The following is a 20,159-nucleotide window of genomic DNA, read 5'->3' as shown; positions in this document are numbered from 1 at the left end:
AAATGGGCAGAAGATCTAAATAGACATTTCTCCAAAGAAGACGTACAGATGGCCAAGAGGCACATGAAAAGCTGCTCAACGTCACTAATTGTTAGAGAAATGCAACTCAAAACTACAGTGAGGTATCACCTCACACCGGTTAGAATGGGCATCATCGGAAAATCTACAAACAACAAATGCTGGAGAGGGTGTGGAGAAAAGGGAACCCTCTTGCACTGTTCTAGGAATGTAAATTGATACAGCCACTCTGGAGAGCAGTATGGAGGTTCCTTAAAAAACTAAAAATAGAATTACCATATGACCCAGCAATCCCACTACTGGGCATATACCCAGAGAAAACCATAATTCAAAAAGACACATGTACCCCAATGTTCATTGCAGCACTATTTACAATAGCCAGGACATGGAAGCAACCTAAATGTCCATCGACAGATGAATGGATTAAGAAGATGTGGTACATATATGTGATGGAATATTACTCAGCCATAAAAAGGAACAAAATTGGGTCATTTGTAGAGACATGGTAAGATCTAGAGACTGTCATACAGAGTGAAGTAAGTCAGAAATAGAAAAACAAATATAGTATATTAACGCATGTATGTGGAACCTAGAAAAATGGTACAGATGAACCGGTTTGCAGGGCAGAAATTGAGACACAGATGTAGAGAACAAACGTATGGGCACCAAGGGGGGAAAGCGGCAGGGGCTGGGGTGGTGGTGGTGTGATGAATTGGGAGATTGGGATTGACATGCATACACTGATGTGTACAAAATGGATAACTAATAAGAACCTGTTGTATAAAAAACAAAAACAGAAACAAAAACAAGTCAAAGTATTGTTTGCATGGATCTAACGTGGTCTGAATTTTCCAGAATGTCACTGCCATGTAGATTGTATGTTGTTGTGTCCATAAATTTACCAAACATGTTCACTATTCTGGAGAACCACATCCCAGTGTACAGCACGCATGTGTGGTCCTTGTGTCGCCAGGAAACACCTGCACCATCTGCATCTGTATACGTGTACTCACGGTGATCCTACACTGAGGAACAGCAACCTGCCTACCTCATTCTACCTTCTAGTTTAGACATGTCCCACCATTTATACACTGAAATACAGTCTTTGATTATGGATCACTATCCTTTATTTCTCTTTTGTATTGTATTTAGAGAATTATGTTATATTTTAAATGTATTTATTTAATGTACGTACTTATGTATATACTAACTTTGAATTTCATTTCAGAAATGAAAGGGGGCATTGGATCTGGCAGTGTTGAGAACCCTTAGTTTGGAGAAAAACACACTGATCTATGAGTCACAAAGGTAACTTTTAATCACAGCCCCTATGAAATCCAGCAAGTCCCTTCACTCCTCTCAGCCTCTGCTGCCGCACCTGGAAAATGAGTTCCAGCCCCTGTCCTGCTCAACCCCCAGGGCCATGGTGTGCATTGCATGACACTGTGGGGGAACCCCTGCTGGCATCAAGCACTACATGGAGGGTATTTTGGTCATGTGGCTGTCACAGAAGAAAAAACGTAGGGGGTGCCTGCTTCCTTCTTCCCTGTCACCAGAAAAACAGAACTTAGGAATAAAGAAATCATTTATATTAGGAGCATTCTTGACACAAATCAATTGAGTAGACGCCCTCAGTTCAGGCACTTTCTGAAGACCAACACTGAGCGCTCACCTGGTGCCTTGCCTGACAGGTACACAGTAAGTACTTTTTGATATGAATTTAATTTGGGGCTCTACAACTTAAAGAACTAAACTTAGAGAAAATCTAAGAAAAAATGAAAATTATGTGAATTCACAGGTCTTTTTTGGTCAAGAACTGTTAAATGAATGGAAATCCTTTCTCTGAGGGGGAAAAAAAACCCCATCTGAACTTAACTATTTTAAAGATGCAGGAGATTTTTACATGAAGGACGGTACGTGGGTTTTCATTTTTGACAGAAGAAATTAGCAGCAAGGGCGCATTCTTTTAGGAATAACTAAAATCTAGGAATTGCTACACTGGCTTCCAAAGTGCTTTAAAATGCTCTTTCCTTTCAAGTCTTGAAAATAGAAATCTGTGGAGGCTCTGTCTAATGATGACAGCAGAGTTAATCTCTCTCCCCTCCTCTCCTTCTTGCCTGTACATTTCTCTTTATCTCTAAGAATCTAAGAGTAAAAGAGACTAAGAAACAAGACAGAAATAATTCCCTCCAATGGTCACCTTCAGAGTGCTTAGTAATGACAACAAACAAAACCTTTAGGTTACTGTTTTTAGAAACCAGAGCATTTTCAACCCTTAAGTTGTCAAGAAAATATGCCCCAGAGAAAGATAATAATCAAGAAGTCTGTCGTCTCCTTAGTGACAAAATAATCTTCAGTAGATCTATCTCCTAATTTGCTAGCATCTGGAAAGAATCAAAAGCCATCTTTGTCTTTTGTTGATCGATAAAAACTGCCAGGGTAGCATGAACACGAGACTCAAAGTGCTGTAGAGTATAAAATGGAAGTGAGTAAAGGGACATTACCTTCAATTACATGGCAATGTATCTAATTTGGATATAGATTTTCTACTTTTGAAATAAACAACTTTTCCACAGCAACTGGCGCCCAGCACACAATAGCTGTCTACAACCCTTTACCCTACCAGGAGCTTGAGCCAAAGCAGAGAAAATAAAGGAAGACGTTTATGGCACTTTATTCCATGTCCCAACAGAGCAGCCTGCTGCCACCGAGACACTCACGTGCCTCTATTGTCCACTCTAATAGCTTAATAAGACGAATCCCCAGGAAGAAAACAGACACCTGAGAATGGTTCCAAGAAAAATTTGACTTCATAAAGGCTGTTTGCAACTCCCACTGGGCAGAGTGGAGCAGGCACTACAATTAGGATGTGAACTCAAGCAATGCCACTTGGAGATTTTCTACAGCCTCTTGGAATAAGTTCCTTCACTGAAATGCCAATGAGCCATGAAACCAAGCAGGGAGCTATGGACCAGGAACAGGTCCAGGTCACGTAGGCGGCCAACAACTGGAGGGGGCACGTGGCACTAGGAGCCCGGATGGCTAAGCTCCTTTTAGCACTGAGCTCGGGGCACATGGACCCCTTGCTGGTCCCACCCTCAGGGCATACTTTAACAACTCAGGATGCAACCTGGAGACAGTGATGGAGGAAAATCCAAAGAGAATATAAAAAGGAATGAGATAGCGGAGGCCACACCAAAGGAAGGACTCAGAAGGTCACAGGGTAGAAATGTGACAGGATACATTTACAATGGAAATGCTAAGGCAAGCAGCTGGAAATGTGTCCAAACAGATATAACCTGACCTGTAAACCACAGAAAGAATGTTTTTTTATGCTGCTGTAGATTTAGAAATCTTTTATTTTTTAAATTATCTTTACGGTAACAGTTTTTTGTTGTTGTACAGTTCTATGAATTTTAACACAAACATAGAGAAGTGTAGCACCAAAATCGATATTGAACAGTTCCATCACCCCCCAAAACTCCCCTATGCTATCCCTTTCTGCTCACACCCTTCCCCACCCTATCCCTTGTCAACCACGTTTCCATCACTGTATTTCTTTCTGCCTTCCAGATTGTAGCATAAATGAGATTATAGAGTATGGGACCTTTGACACTGGTTTTTTTCACTCAACATAACACCCCTAAGATTCACCTGAGTTGTGGTGTGCATCAACAGTTGATCTGTTTTTACTGCTTAATTAACAAATACAGGCAGACCTGGGAGATACTGCAGGTTCGATTCCAGAACACTGCAATAAAGCGAGTACTGCAATTAAGCGAGTCACAGCCATTGTTTGGTTGCTGTGCATATAAGTTATGTTTATAATGCATATAAAAGTTATGTTTACATTATACTTTAGTCTATTAAGTGTGCAGTATGTCTAAAAAAACATGTACATACCTTAATTAAAAAATACTTTATACTACAAAGCTACAGTAATCAAAACAGTATGGTACTGGCACAAAAAAAGATCAATGGAACAGGATAGAAAGCCTAGAAATAAACCCACACACACTTATGGTCAATTAATCTATGACAAAGGAGGCAAGAATAGACAATGGAGAAAAGACAGTCTCTTCACTAAGTGGTACTGGGAAAACTGGACAGCTACATGTAAAAGAATAAAATTAGAACATTCTCTAACATCATATAGAAAAACAAACTCAAAATGGATTAAAGACCTAAATGTTAAGACCAGATACTATTAAACTCGTAGAGAAAAACATAGGCAGGGCACTCTTTGACATAAATTTCAGCAATATTTTTTTTGGATCCATCTCCTAGAGTAATGGAAATAAAAACAAAAATAAACAAATGGGACCTAATTAAACTTAAAAGCTTTTGCACAACAAAGGAAACCATGAACAAAATGAAAAGGCAACCAATGACTGGGAGAAAATATTTGCAAACAATGTTACCAACAAGGGATTAATGTCCAAAATATATAAACAGCTCATACAGCTTAATATAAAAAAAAAAATCCCAATTAAAAAATGGGTAGAAGACCTAAACAGACATTTCTCCAAAGAAGACATACAGATGGCCAACAGGCAATATGAAATGATGCTCAATGTCGTTAATTATTAGAGAAATGCAAATCAAAACTACTATGAGGTACCACCTCACTCCAGTCAGAATGGCCATCATCAAAAAATCTACAAATAATAAATGGTGGACAGGGTGTGGGGAAAGGCAACCTTCCAAACTGTTGGTAGAAAGGTAAATTGGTGCAGCCACTATAAAGAACAGTATGGAGGTTCCTTAAAAAACTAAAAACAGACTTAGCATATGATCCATCAATCCCACTCCTGGGCATATATCTAGGGAAAACTCTAATTTGAAAAGATACATGCACCGCAAAGTTCATAGCAGAACTATTCACAATAGCCAAGACATGGAAACAACCTAAATGTCCATCAACAGATGAATGGATAAAGAAGATGTGGTACATATATATGATGGAATAATACACAGCCATAAAAAAGAATGAAATAATGCCATTTGAAGCTACATGGATAGACCTATCATACTAAGTGAAGTAAACCAGACAAAGACAAATATCATGTATCACTTGTATGTGGAATCTAAAAAAATAATACAAAAAAAACTTATTTACAAAACAGAAATAGACTCACAGACATAGAAAACAAACTTACGGCCACCAAAGGGGAAAGCTGGGGAAGGGATAAATTAAGAGTCTGGGATTAACATACATATACTACTGCTATATATAAGACAGATAAACAACAAGGACCTACTATATACTACAGGGGACTATATTCAATATCTTGTAGTAACCTATAATGGGAAAGAATCTGAAAAAGAATATATATGTTTGTGTATATATATACACACATACATATATGTATAGTTGAGTCACTTTGCTGTACATCTGAAACTAACATAACATTGTAAATTAACTATACTTTAATTTAAAAAATTTCTTCATATAAAGAAAACCTTTATTGTTAAAAAAATGCTAACTATCATCTGACAAGGGAGGGTTGCCACAAACATTCAATTGGTAAAAGAACACAATTATCTGCAAAGTGCAGTAAAGTAAGGCACAGTAAAACAAGGTCTGCCTGTATACTGTATGAATGTATTGATACCACAGTTTATTTCTCCATTCACCTGCTGAGGGTATTTTGGTTGTTTCTCGATTTTGACAATTATGAATAGAACCACTATAAACATTCATGTACAGGTTTTTTATATGGACAATTCTTTTGTTTCTCTAGGATGAATACCCAGGAGTGGTACTGCTGGGTATTATGGTAAGTGTATATTTAATTTCATATGGAACTGCCAAAATATTTTCCAGGATGGCTCTAGTATCTTGCTTTCCTTCTAACAATATAAGCAATATAAGAGTTCCAGTTGCTCCACATCATTGGCAGCACTTGGTATTGTTCATATTTTAAATTTTAGTCATTCTAATAGGTCTGTAGAGGTATCCCACTATATATGGTTTTAATCTGCATTTCCCTAATGGTTAATGATGCTGACCATTGTTTCATTGCTTATTTGCCATCCTTATGTCCTTTTTAGGGAGGCGTCTGTTCAATCCTTTGCCCATTTAAAAATTATGTTTGTTTTATTTTTGCTGCCTTTTGCAAGTTCTTTATATATTCTGGATATGAGTCCTTTGTTGGATATCTAATTTTCAAATACTTTCTCCTAGGCTGTGGCTTCTTTTTGAAAATTCTGTTATAGTGTATTCTGCAGAAAAAAATTTTTAATTTTGATTAAGTCCAATATATAAATCTTTCCTCTTAAGGATCTTGCTTTTGGTGTCATGCCTAAGAACTATCTGCCTACACTGACGTTCAGAATATATCCTGTGTTTTCTTCTAAAACCTTTACTTAGACCTACAATATATTTCGAGTTAACTTTGAATATAAAGTATGAGATTTAGGTCAATGTTCCTTTTTTTTGCATATGGATAGACAACTATTCCAGCACTATTTGTTGAAAAGGTTATCCTTTCTCCATTGAATTTCTTTAGCACCTCTGTCAAAAATCAAAAGACCGTATGTATGTAGGTCTATTGAACTCTTTAATCTGTTCCATTGATCTATATGTCTATCCCTTCACCAATACCACACTGTTTTTATTACTGTAGCTTTATTTTAATTTTAAATTTGAGTAATGTGATTCCTCCCCTGTTAGTTTTCTTTTTCAAAACTGTTTTTGCTACCCTAGTTCCTTTGCTCTTCCATATAAATTTTAAAATCAGTTTATTTGGGGCTTCCCTGGTGGCGCAGTGGTTGAGAATCCGCCTGCCGATGCAGGGGACACGGGTTCGTGCCCCGGTCTGGGAAGATCCCACATGCCGCGGAGCGGCTGGGTCCGTGAGCCATGGCTGCTGAGCCTGCGCGTCCGGAGCCTGTGCTCCGCAATGGGAGAGGCCACAACAGTGAGAGGCCTGCGTACCACAAAAAAAAAAAAAAAAAAAAATCAGTTTATTTGTACCTACAATATTTGTAATATAGCACATTCCTTTTTGGTAAAGGGGATAAGCAAGTGCCTGAGATGGTTTGGAGGTTGTTGGTAAATATAGAAGGCACACTCTAGAAGTGAAGGGGATGGCAGTTAAAAAAAAGACAAAGGTCAAAAACTAAGAAGACAAATAACTAATCTGTTCTAAGCTCACTCTTTGTTATCAGAGTTCTAGTAGTTAATGAACAGCAGCATAGGGTACCACCAAAAAAAAAAAAAAAAAAAAAAATCAGTTTATTTGTACCTACAATATTTGTAATATAGCACATTCCTTTTTGGTAAAGGGGATAAGCAAGTGCCTGAGATGGTTTGGAGGTTGTTGGTAAATATAGAAGGCACACTCTAGAAGTGAAGGGGATGGCAGTTAAAAAAAAGACAAAGGTCAAAAACTAAGAAGACAAATAACTAATCTGTTCTAAGCTCACTCTTTGTTATCAGAGTTCTAGTAGTTAATGAACAGCAGCATAGGGTTGTGTTGAGGTCCATGGTGAACCATGAATTATTAGCAGCAAATGTGGACTCCTTCTCAAAATCACATGTGAAGAGCTCTCCAGAGACTGAAATGGAGAGGCAGTGGCACCACAGGTTTAGCAGTGCTCAACTGGGCACGAGAAGTATGTAATCAGAGATTTGTTTCCTCTCCAAATAATGACAGAATGATTAGCTTAATTCCCTTCATTTAAGATGGTTAGGACAAAATAATCTGATTTATAGATTTACCAATTACAAGACACACACAGGGCTTCCCTGGTGGCGCAGTGGTTGCGCGTCCGCCTGCCGATGCAGGGGAACCGGGTTCGCGCCCCGGTATGGGAGGATCCCACGTGCCGCGGAGCGGCTGGGCCCGTGAGCCATGGCCGCTGAGCCTGCACGTCCGGAGCCTGTGCTCCGCAACGGGAGAGACCACAACAGAGGAAGGCCCGCATGCCACCAAAAAAAAAAAAAAAAAAAAAAAAAAAAAAAGACACACACAGAGCCAATTTTCAAAAACGTACATATGAAGTAAAATGTTTTAATCCTAAAGCAGCATTCAACTGAATACTGTTTGGTGACCCAGAAGGTATTTCAAGACCCCAAAGTATCTTTGCATCAACCTTAGTGCATCAAAAAGGTTCTGCTTCTTTAACCTTGCTACAGTCTGAATTCTGGATGGAGGGGAGCTCTTTATGAGCTTCTACCCTTTTCATGCAAGCCTAGGTTTCTTAGGTGGATTAAGTGAGCTGAACACAAATTCTGTGGGAGACAGAGATCCCAGATCTCCAAGTTTAAACAGAGGTTTGCTCACCTGATTGTGAATCCAGAGAGCAGGAGGGTGGTTTGTGTATTTCACTGCCAATTCTATCATTCTCTCTTGTTCTAGCAGTCTGGGGCTTGAGCATATTGAGAACCCACCAACCACAGAGACTCCTGGGATAAAGAAGTCAACCCTAAAAGGAAAGGCAAGTAAATGACTTGTTGAAGCAATTTTAAAAGTGGGTAGTAAGGTAAACAAAACTGACAAACTTTTAGCTACACTAAGAAAAAAGGAGAAAAAAATAAAATTACTAAAATCAAGAATGAATGATGGGACATTATCACCAACCTCACCAAAAAAAAAAAAAAGATTATAAAGGAATTCTATGAATAAGATAAAAAATTAGCTAACTCAGATGAAATGGACACATTCCTTGAAAGATATAAATTACCTAACTGGACTCAAGAAGAAATTGAAAATCTGAACAGACCCATAATAAGTAAATGGATTGAATTAGTAATTTTAAAACTTCCCACAAGAAAAGAATAGGTCCAGATGGCAGCACTGGTGAACTCTACCAAACATTTAAAGAAGAATTAATGCTAATCTTTCACAAATACTACCAAAAAAACCAGAAAAGAACACTTCCCAACTTATTCTGAGGTCAGTTACCCTGATACCAAAACCAGACAAAGCTATCACAAGAAAAGGAACTACAGATCAACATCCCTTGTGAATATAGATGCAAAAATCCCAGGAATACAAGATTGGTTTAACATACGAAAATCAACCCAACGAAATAAACCCACTTAACAGAATAAAGGGCAAAACCCACGTGATCATCTCAATAGATGCAAAAATAGCATCTGACAAAATTCAATACCCTTACATAATAAAAATACTCAACAAACCAGGAATAAATGTGAACTTCCTCAACATGATAAAGGCAACTATAAAATATCTACAGCCAACATCATATTTAACCTTGAAAGGCCAAAAACTCCCCCACTAAGAACAGAAGCAAGACAAAGATGTCTGCTCTGACCACTTCTACTCAACATTGTACTAAAGGTTCTAGCCAAGGCAATTAAGCAAGAAAATGAAATAAAAGGCATCCAGATTGGAGGGAAAGAAGTTGCAGATGACTTAATATTGTATATAGAAAATTCCAAAGAATTTACTGTAAATATATTAGACTAATAAACAAGTTCAAATAAGGTTGCAGGATTTAAAATCAGTACTAAAAACCAATTTTACTTCTACACACTAGCAATGAACAATCTAAATGTGAAATTAAGAAAAATAATTCTATTTATAATAGAATAAAATAATAAAATAACTGGGAATAATCGTAAAAGAAGTCTAAGATTTGTACACTGAAAACTACAAAACATTGTTGAAGAAAATCAAAGAAGATCTAAATAAATAGGAAGGCTTTTCATGCTCATGGACTAGAAGACCTAACACTTAAGATGGCATTAGTGCCCAAAGTGATCTACAGATTCAATACAATACCTATCAAACCCTAGCTGGTTTCTTTGCAGAAACTGACAAGTTGATCATAAAACTGATATGAAATTCAAGGAACCCAGAACCACAGAAGAATAAATTTGGAGGATTCATACCTTCTGATTTCAAAACTTATTATAAATCTACAGTAATGAAGACACTGTGTACTGGTGTAAGGACAGGCATATATATCAATGGCAAAGAACTGAGAATCCAGAAATAAACTCTTAGATTTACAGTCAACTGATTTTCAACAATACCAACACAATTCAATGGCAAAAGAAGAGTCTTTTCAACAAGTCGTGCTGGTTTGGTAGTAATCTATAAGGGAAAAGAACCTGAAAAAGAATATATATATATATATATATAACTGAATCACTTTGCTGTACACCTGAAACTAACATAATATTGTAAATCAACTATACTTCAATTAAAACAAACAAACAACAAGTGGTGCTGGGACAACTGAATAGCCACACAAAAAGAATAAAGTTGGACCCCTACCTCACACCATATACAAACATTAACTCAGATCACAGACTTAAATATAAAAGCTAAAATTATAAACTCTTAGAAGACTTACACAGGAGTAACTCTTCATGGCAACAGATACTTAGAAATGACACTAAAACACAAAGGTCAAAGAAAAAATGGAGAAACTAGACTGCATAAAATGAAAAACTTTGTGCCATAAATGATACATCAAGAAAAAGATGACCCTCAGAATGGGAGAAAATATTTTCAAATCATGTATCTAATAGGGACTTGGATATACATTATATAAAGAACTCTTAACAAGTCAGTAATAAAAAGACAACTCAAGTAAAAAATGGGCAAAGGATTTGCACAAACGTTTCTCCAAAGAAGATATACAAATGGTTAATAAGTACATGAAAAATCCCCAACATCATTAGTTATTAGGGAAAGGCAAATCAAAATCACAATGGGCTATCACTTCACATTCACTAGGATGGATGGCTAATCAAAAAGACAATATCAAGTGGGAGTGAGGATCAGAGAAATCAGAACCCTTACACATTGCTGATGGGAATGTAAAATGGTTTTGCCACTTTAGAAAACAATTTGGCAGTGCCTGAAAACGTTAAACATATGTGACCAGCAATTCCACTCCTAGGTATATACCGAGGAGAAAAAAATATATATGTCCACTCAAAAGCATGTACATGAATGTTCACAGCAGCATTATTGATAATAGTCTAAAAGTTTCAAAATAATCTAAACATTCATCAACTGATGAATGCATAAACAAAATGTGGTACATCCACACGACGAAATTAAATACTGATCACATGCCACCACATCGATGGACAACGAAATTATGTTAAGTTAAAGAAACCAGTCACAAAAAAATCACATATTGTATATTTCTATTGATATTAAATGTCCAGAATAGGCAAATCTGCAAAGACAGAAAGTAGAACAGTGGTTGCCTAAGAGGGTGAGGATGGGGACTGAATGATAATCAGTACAAATTTTAATTTTTCTGGGATGATGAGAATGTTCTAAAATTTGTCTGGGCTGATTGATCACTGTACAGTTCTGTGAATATACTAGAAATCACTGAATTGTACACTTTAAATGCGTGAATTTTATAATATGTAAAGTATATCTCAATAAAAGCTTTTAAAAAGTGTGGGGAAAAAAATGGCAACAAATACTGTCTCACTGGCATTTGAAAAACTAAACAGGCTGATGCAGGCTCCTAAGTTCCAAGAGTCTCATTTTCCTTCTTCTCTTTAACCATTCTCCTGTAGTCGAGAACTCTTCTGAGTCTAAAGCCTTCTACTGAATTGAATTCTATGCCACAGAAACTTTTTTTTTTTTTTTTTTTTTTTTTTTTTGTGGTACGCGGGCCTCCCTCTGTTGTGGCCTCTCCCGTTGCGGAGCACAGGCTCCGGACGCGCAGGCCCAGCGGCCATGGCTCACGGGCCCAGCCGCTCCGCGGCATGTGGGATCTTCCCGGACCGGGGCGCGAACCCGGTTCCCCTGCATCGGCAGGCGGATGCGCAACCACTGCGCCACCAGGGAAGCCCGCCACAGAAACTTTTTGGGGGTGGGGGTAGGGGTGGGGATTCTAGGAAATGCAACAAATCTAGTCACATACCAAGGAAAGAGAAACTTACTAGAAACTGGGACCACAGGAAATTCTCATCTCCATGTCCAGGAAACTCAAATATCCAATATAGCTGTTTCTCAGCCATCAAAGAGTGATAGTATTAAAAAAAAGCAATAGTATCATTTCCCTCCAGTTGCTTTCCTACCAGCAGGCTTACACAAAAAGCACTTGATGTTCTCTCCTGATTTGATCTATGTATGGCCTTAAAAGATGCTCTCTTCTCATCTCTGGCCTTAGATATCTGGTCATTTTTTTATAGTCTTAGAAAACCAGTTCTGGACTGGAAGTGCTCCAGAAAAGGTCCCCATGCTGTTTTCGCATTTATTCACTTCCTTCTTTCCCTTGAATACTCTAATTCCCCTTCCATTTCAGACAAGATACAAATTTTAAAAGACTATAGCTAACATTTATTAACACAGTTGCTATATGCTTTCAGAGAAGAGGTAAATGGCATCTCCATAGCTTCTGTGTTTAAAAAAATTAATCTCTGAGCTACTTTTGCTGCTTTATCTCCTGAACTATAGCACCCTCTGCTGCTTGATGTTGATAAAGATCTTTCTCTCAGGTGAGTGAAAGGGAATCCATCCCTCTTCTCTAGTAACTCTGGAAACACTTTGCCTTTAAAAGGACTCTTTCAAGAAATGCTACAGAAGAACCTCATCTGAATGGACTTAAGAAAATATGTACAATACGTATTTAATAAAACATCTTTCCAAGAAAGAATTAAGTTTTAAACACACAAGCGCGCGCACGTGCACATGCACCCTTTTAAAAATGCCCTCTGCAGGATTAGCACCCAGATGAGTGAGTACGTGAAGAGCGGAGAGAAAGGACCTAGTTCTGTAGTGAAGCGCACATATCCACATCCAATGTGACACACGAGGCAGCCCCATCCTGCCCCAGGGCCCAGCACAGAGCAGGCACACAAACCACAGCCGAATGACAATGCTTTACCCCGAGATCCCAAAACTCTTTAGCCGTCAGCTACCGTACTCAGCAAACACGACAGACGGCATCTGCCCACCATGAACAGGCACCGGCATTGGTGTTGCAGGTAAAGATGCAAGTACGTCTTAGTTCCTGCCCTCAAAAAACTCCCAAGTGGGAGGAAAATTAACAAATAAACATGATTAATGGGGTAACTAAAAAATCTGCTTAGCAGAGAGAAAACGCTCATCATTTGAGATCTGTCTGGAAGTACCTGTACTTAGTATAGGTTTCCTCTTAGCTCCAACATATGTGATCCTGATTTTCTCAGGAAAATACTAATAAAGCCGCTGCTTTACTTTAAAAAAAAAACTTGCTTCGGGGGTGGGACGTGGGGAGGGGAGGCGAGGAAGAAGTAGTCAATTCCACTAGGGGTGGAGGAATTAGGAAGGACTTCACAGAGGAGTCCTGAAAGACAGTGCTCATCAGACAAGCAGTGGAGGAGGACACCATCTGAACAAAGACACCAAGGAACGCAGCACTTCCTAAGTGTGGCCCTGTGATTCAGGTCATGAGGCCATCTATATACGTCTACAGCGCAGCTGCCCTACCAGCGGGTGGCGGCTGGGAAGAGTCCTATTTCTCTAATCTTGCTCCTCTAATCACTTTCTTCTCAGTGTCCTCCTCGTCTTAGTACAGCCCAGTCACTTGCAAGCATAAAACCTTGTGTTATCTTGTACGAAGTCAGAGACACGCCTTTCTCTCTCCAAAAACGCCTGGGCCTTGCTCCCCTGGGAGTGTTCTGTGCACAGCCCAGGTGTGGAGCACGCACTGACTGTACACGAGGGGCAGCATCACAGGGAGTGGAGTTGTGCACTCGCCCACTCCTCGCAGGTCTGCTGCTCTTCCAACAATAGCCTCACTGCAGGGGAACTGGCAGAGGAGCTAAGAGTTACAATCTGTCCCTTGGGCCTCACCAACACAGATGACCTAACTGACTGTGAAACATTGGCTACAACAAAAAACCAAAACAAACTCTGCCTGACATACCCCAAGACACAATAATATTACTATTCCCCGTTTAAAGACATGGAAACGGAAGCCCAGAGCAAGGAAGCCGCCCATATCACAGAGCCAGCAGGTAGAAAAGCGAGCCTTTGGGCCAGGCAGTCTGCAGAGCACAAGGCGTGTGACGCTATGATACAGCCTCCCAGGGGGACAGATCCAACACTGGTGATATTACCAAATCCATTCACTGATACAGCGTATGTAACACCCAACCTGAGTGATTTTATCTTGAGGCTCACAGGGAGACCCTATTTCTATGTATATCACCAGGGAACGATGACATTTTTCTTATCAGATGACAGTTTGCAAACTTACAGTTTGCAAGTGCTAACACACACACACACACACACACACACACACACACACACACACACACACACACACACACACGGCATGGGGAGCAGCAGTGTAATGAAGGCACAGGCTTTCTCTAATCAGGACGCTGGGGTCAGAGTCTTGGCACAATTCTGAGTTGAAGGCAGGGAGATAATTGTGTGCACAGGACACAAACACTTCCCCAGAAGGGAAATGTGGAAAGACAGATCATTACAATTAAAGTTTGCACTTTTCAATGTAATAACTGCTAAACTAGTTTGGAAGGGTAAAAACGCTGCCCTCCCCCCTAAAACAGCCCCAATTCACTTAATATGTATCACTGAACATGTGCAAAGATTGCAGTAAATTGCTTCACAAACGCAAATTATTGCAATCAGCATCTTGTTTTCTAGTTCTAAATTCAAAGGCAAACTATTAACACAAGACTGCTAACTCTTGCTATTATCACATTTGCTATTATCACACATCCTCCTTCTAACAAAACCACATTTCCAGATGGACTGCCAAAATTAGTCAAGTGACTCCTAAGAAAGACGACCAAGATTGACATGCCAGAAATTCATTTAGAAATGAATGCTTTATTTAAATAAAGGAAACAGACACCTAAACACACCTTTCCTAAGGAAATACAAGTTGCTTTATTTACAATTCAACTTGAATCCCAGCTCAGTGAGGCCATTTGCGAGAACAGTGGGACAGCTGGGCTGTTACCCTGTCAGCGTACTGACCAGCTCTCAGAGTCCGGAGTGTGATGTGGGCTGGGCCCCATGGGGGACCCTGATAATAAATTCAGCAAAATATTTCAACTCAACCCAGACAAGTTATGAGGGATACAAGAATTCAGGCGAGAGGGTGGGCAGCTCTGTGACATACCTCGTTAGAACAACCAGTTTCAGACTGCTGTGTTTACTCTGCATTTGACATAAAGAAGACTGATTTTTAAAAATGGATCAACCCCCAGCAACACATAACTGAAGCACATTAGATTACTGCAGTGCAATCTATTAGCAGCCATTCCTGAAGAATGTAATCAGAGTTGTCAGGTCCTCAGACCACAACTAGCTGTTCTGTTTCAATCTGGAAAACTCAAGAAGTTCTGGGAAGTACTCCTTGGCATGAGCCCTCCCAGAGTCCACCACTGCCCCACCAAAGAGCCAGGTAGGCTCCAGCGCTGGGTCGCCTCAGGCCAAACAACCAACAGGGAGGGAACCCCACCCCACCCATCAGCAGACAAGCAGATTAAAGTTTTACTGAGCTCTGCCCACCAGAGCAACACCCAGCTATACCCACCACCAGTCCCTCCCATCAGGAAGCTTGCACAAGACTCTTAGGTAGCCTCATCCAGCAGAAGGCAGACAGCAGAAGCAAGAAGAACTACAATTCTGCAGCCTGTGGAACGAAAACCACATTAACAGAAAGACAGACAAGATGAAAAGGCAGAGGGCTATGTACCAGATGAAGGAACAAGATAAAACCCCAGAAAAACAATGAAGTGGAGATAGGCAACCTTCTAGAAAAAGAATTCACAATAAAGATAGTGAAGATGATCCAGGACCTTGGGAAAAGAATGGAGGCAAAGATCAAGAAGACGCAAGAAACGTTTAACAAAGACCTAGAAGAATTAAAGAACAAAGACCTAGAAGAATTAAAGAACAAACAAATAGAGATGAACAATACAATAACTGAAATGAAAAATACACTAGAAGAAATCAATAGCAGAATAACTGAGGCAAGGATAAGTGACCTGGAAGACAGAATGGTGGAATTCACTGCCACAGAACAGAATAAAGAAAAGAGAATGAAAAGAAATGAAGAGAGCCTTAGAGACCTCTGAGACAACATTAAACATACCAACATTCGCATTATACAGGTCCCAGAAGAAGAAGAGAGAAAGGACCCGAGAAAATATTTGAAGAGATTATACACAAAAACTTCCCTAACATAGGAAAGGAAATAGCCACCCAAGTCCAGGAAGCACAGAGAGTCACAGGCAGGATAAACCAATGACAAATATGCCAAGACACATAGTAATCAAACTGACAAAAATTAAAGACAAAGAAAAATTATTAAAAGCAATAAGGGAGGGGCTTCCCTGCTGGCACAGTGGTTGAGAATCTGCCTGCCAATGCAGGGGACGTGGGTTCAAGCCCTGGTCTGGAAAGATCCCACATGCTGCAGAGCAACTAAGCCCGTGCGCCACAGCTACTGAAGCCCAAGTGCCTAGAGCCCATGCTCTGCAACAAGAGAAGCCACCGCAATGAGAAGCCTGTGCACCACAACGAAGAGGAGCCCCAGCTCACCGCAACTAGAGAAAGCCAGCGTACAGCAATGAAGACGCAGAGCAACCCAAAATAAATAAATAAATTTATTTATTTATTTATTTATTTTTAAAAAAGCAACAAGGGAAAAACGTCAAATAACATACAAGAGAACTCCCATGAGGTTAACAGCTGATCTCTCAGCAGAAACTACAAGCCAGAAGAGAGTGGCACGATATATTTAAAGTGATAAAAGGGAAGAACCTACAACCAAGATTACTCTACCTGACAAGGATCTCATTCAGATTCAATGGAGAAAGAAGAACCTACAACCAAGATTACTCTACCTGACAAGGATCTCACTCGGATTCAATGGAGAAGTCAAAAGCTTTACAGACAAGCAAAAGCTAAGAGAATTCAGCACCACCAAACCAGCTCTACAACAAATGCTAAAGGAACTTCTCTAAGTGGGAAACACAAAAGAAAAGGATCTACAAAAACAAACCCAAAACAATTAAGAAAATAGTAATAGGTACATATCGATAATCACCTCAAACGTGAATGGATTAAATGCTCCAACCAAAAGACACAGGCTTGCTGAATGGATACAAAAAAAAAAAAACCCCATATGTATGCTGTCTACAAGAGAGCCACTTCAGACCTAGGGACACATACAGACTGAAAGCGAGTAAATGGAAAAAGATATTACATGCAAATGGAAATCAAAAGAAAACTGGAGTAGCAATACTCATATCAGATGAAACAGACTTTAAAGAATGTTACAAGAGACAAGGATGGACACTACATAATGATCAAGGGATCAATCCAAGAAAAAGCTATAATGATTATAAATATATATGCACCCAACATAGGAGCACCTCAATATGTAAGGCAAATACTAACAGCTGTAAAACAGGAAATCAACAGTAACACAATAATAGTGGGGGACGACTTTAACACCTCACTTACATCAATGGACAGATCATCCAAACAGAAAATTAATAAGGAAACACAAGCTTTAAGTGACACAAGACCAGACAGATTTGATATTTATAGGACATTCCATTCGAAAACAGCAGATTACACTTTCTTCTCAAGTGCACACAGAACATTCTCCAGGATAGATCACATCTTGGGTCACAAACCAAGCCTCGGTAAATTTAAGAAAACTGAAATCTTATCAAGCATCTTTTCCGACCACAATGCTATGAGATTAGAAGTCAATTACGGGGCAAAAAACATAAGAAACACAAACACATGGAGGCTAAACAATACGTTACTAAATAACCAAGAGATCACTGAATATGATCATCTCAATAGATGCAGAAAAAGCTTTTGACAAAATCCAACACCCATTTATGATAAAAACTCTCCAGAAAGTGGGCATAGAGGGAACCTTCCTCAACATAAAAAAGGCCACATATGACAAACCTAATCAGAAAAGAAGAAGTAAAACTGTCACTGTTTGCCGATGACATGATACTATACGTAGTTAATCCTAAAGATGCCACCAGAAAACTATTAGAGCTAATCAATGAATCTGGTAAAGTTGAAGGATATAAAATTAATGCACAGAAATTTCTGGCATTCCTACACATTAACAATGAAAGATCAGAAAGAGAAATTAAGGAAACAATCCCATTCACCACTGCAACAAAAAGAATAAAATACCTAGGAATAAACCTACCTAAGGAGGTAAAAGACCTGTACTCAGAAAACTATAAAACACTGATGAAAGAAATCAAAGACGACACTAACAGATGGAGAGATATACCATGTTCTTGGATTGGAAGAATCAATATTGTGAAAATGACTCCACTACCCAAAGCAATCTACAGATTTGATGCAATCCTTATCAAATTACCAATGGCATTTTTTACAGAACTAGAACAAAAAAATCTTAAAATCTGTATGGAAACACAAAAGACCCCAAATAGCCACAGGAATCTTGAGGGAAAAAAACGGATCTAGAGGAATCAGGCTCCCTGACTTCAGACTATACTACAAAACTACAGTAATCAAGACAACATGGCACTGGCACAAAAACAGAAATATAGACCAATGGAACAGGATAGAAAGCCCAGAGATAAACCCACACACCTATGGTCAACTAATCTATGACAAAGGAGGCAAGGATATACAATGGACAAAACACACTCTCTTCAATACGTGGTGCTGGGAAAACTGGACAGCTCCATGTAAAAGAATGAAATTAGAACTCTCCCTAACACCATACACAAAAATAAACTCAAAATGGATTAAAGACCTAAATGTAAGATGAGACACTATAAAACTCTCAGAGGAAAATATAGGAAGAACACTCTGACATAAATCACAGCAAGATCTTTTTTGACCCACATCCTACAGTAATGGAAATTAAAAACAAAAGTAAACAAATGGGACTTAATGAAACTTAAAAGCTTTTGCACAGCAAAGGAACCTATAAACAAGACAAAAAGATGACCCTCAGAATGGGAGAAAATATTTGCAAACGAATCAATGGACAAAGAATTAATCTCCAAAACATATAAACAGCTCATGCAGCTCAATATTAAAAAAACAAACAACCCAATCAAAAAATGGGCAGAAGACCTAAATAGACATCTCTCCAACGAAGACCTAAATACATATCAACAGACGAACGGATAAAGAAGATGTGGTACAGATATACAACGGAATATTACTCAGCCATAAAAAAGGAATGAAATTGGATCATTTGTATAAATGTGGATGGACGTAGAGACTGTCATACAGAGTGAAGTAAGTCAGAAAGAGAAAAACAAATATTGTATATTAATGCATATATGTGGAATCTAGAAAAATGGTACAGATGAACTGGTTTGCAAGGCAGAAACAGAGACACAGATGTAGAGAACAAACAATGTAGACAACAAGGGGGGGAGGGGGGATGAACTGGGAGATTGGGATTGACATATATACACCAATATGTATAAAATAGATAGCTAATAAAAACCTGCTGTATAAAAAAATAAAATAAAAATTTTTAAAAAAGTGCATCAACCCGCAGCAACACATAACTGAAGCAGATTAGATTATTGCAGTGCATTCTATTAGCAGCCATTCCTGCAGAATGTAATTATCAGAGCTGTCGGGTCCTCGGACCACAACTAGCTGCTTTGTTTCAATCTGGAAAACTCAAGGCAGCAATTTGCTTCTATGACTGAGAGGGTCATGGGCTCAAAACCAAGGTGAGCTGAGGATAGGAAATGAATCAGATTCTCCACGCCAAAAAGAGGCTCAGGCCGAATGGAGACGCTCTAGAATTCCTACTCCCTGGGAGAAACAGTAGCCACAGAAGTCCTTTCCAGAAGGAAAAACAAGCTGTTGTATCTGGCACCTTGAACACACACACACTTAGGAAACAGAAAAGCCACCTACCACTGGCCGGCTTTAAAAGAAAAGTCTTTATCAGCTACAAGCAGGCGGAGCCTCTTCACAGACGGGGACTCATCAGCTGCTCCACACACCTTAGCTGCTGACACGACCTGGAGCCAAAAGACCACAGTGGCTGAGGTTAGGTGCACACAACTCAGGAACAAACTGTGGCTTTCTGGTAGGTAGGTTTTTCGGTTTTTTTTTAAATCTACAAAGACGTGGGTTATGAAAATTGCAAAACAAGGTAAAGCACACTTTGCTTTAGAATTC

At 39.1% G+C, this 20,159-nt stretch overlaps 1 protein-coding gene across 3 annotated transcripts in view; it reads right to left on the bottom strand.

Moving 5' to 3' along the window:
• The window catches only part of OXNAD1 (oxidoreductase NAD binding domain containing 1), a 64,729-nt gene that overhangs the window by 16,942 nt on the left and 27,628 nt on the right, over window positions 1-20,159 (bottom strand). For 2 of the 3 annotated variants that reach the window (XM_007102254.4, XM_007102253.4), the window contains 2 exons: window positions 19,893-19,999; window positions 8,310-8,451 (listed from right to left, as the gene is read on the bottom strand). In XM_007102254.4, the coding sequence (XP_007102316.1) occupies window positions 8,310-8,451; window positions 19,893-19,999 (249 nt within the window). The remainder of the gene's footprint in view (window positions 1-8,309; window positions 8,452-19,892; window positions 20,000-20,159) is intronic. The other variant, XM_028490153.2, reaches the window with a different exon arrangement.

This window comes from Physeter macrocephalus, chromosome 1 (assembly GCF_002837175.3).
Source record: "Physeter macrocephalus isolate SW-GA chromosome 1, ASM283717v5, whole genome shotgun sequence".
In the NCBI taxonomy this organism is placed as follows: Eukaryota; Metazoa; Chordata; class Mammalia; order Artiodactyla; family Physeteridae; genus Physeter; species Physeter macrocephalus.
Note: the sequence above shows the minus strand (reverse complement) of the source record. Positions and strands in the feature narration are given on the sequence as shown.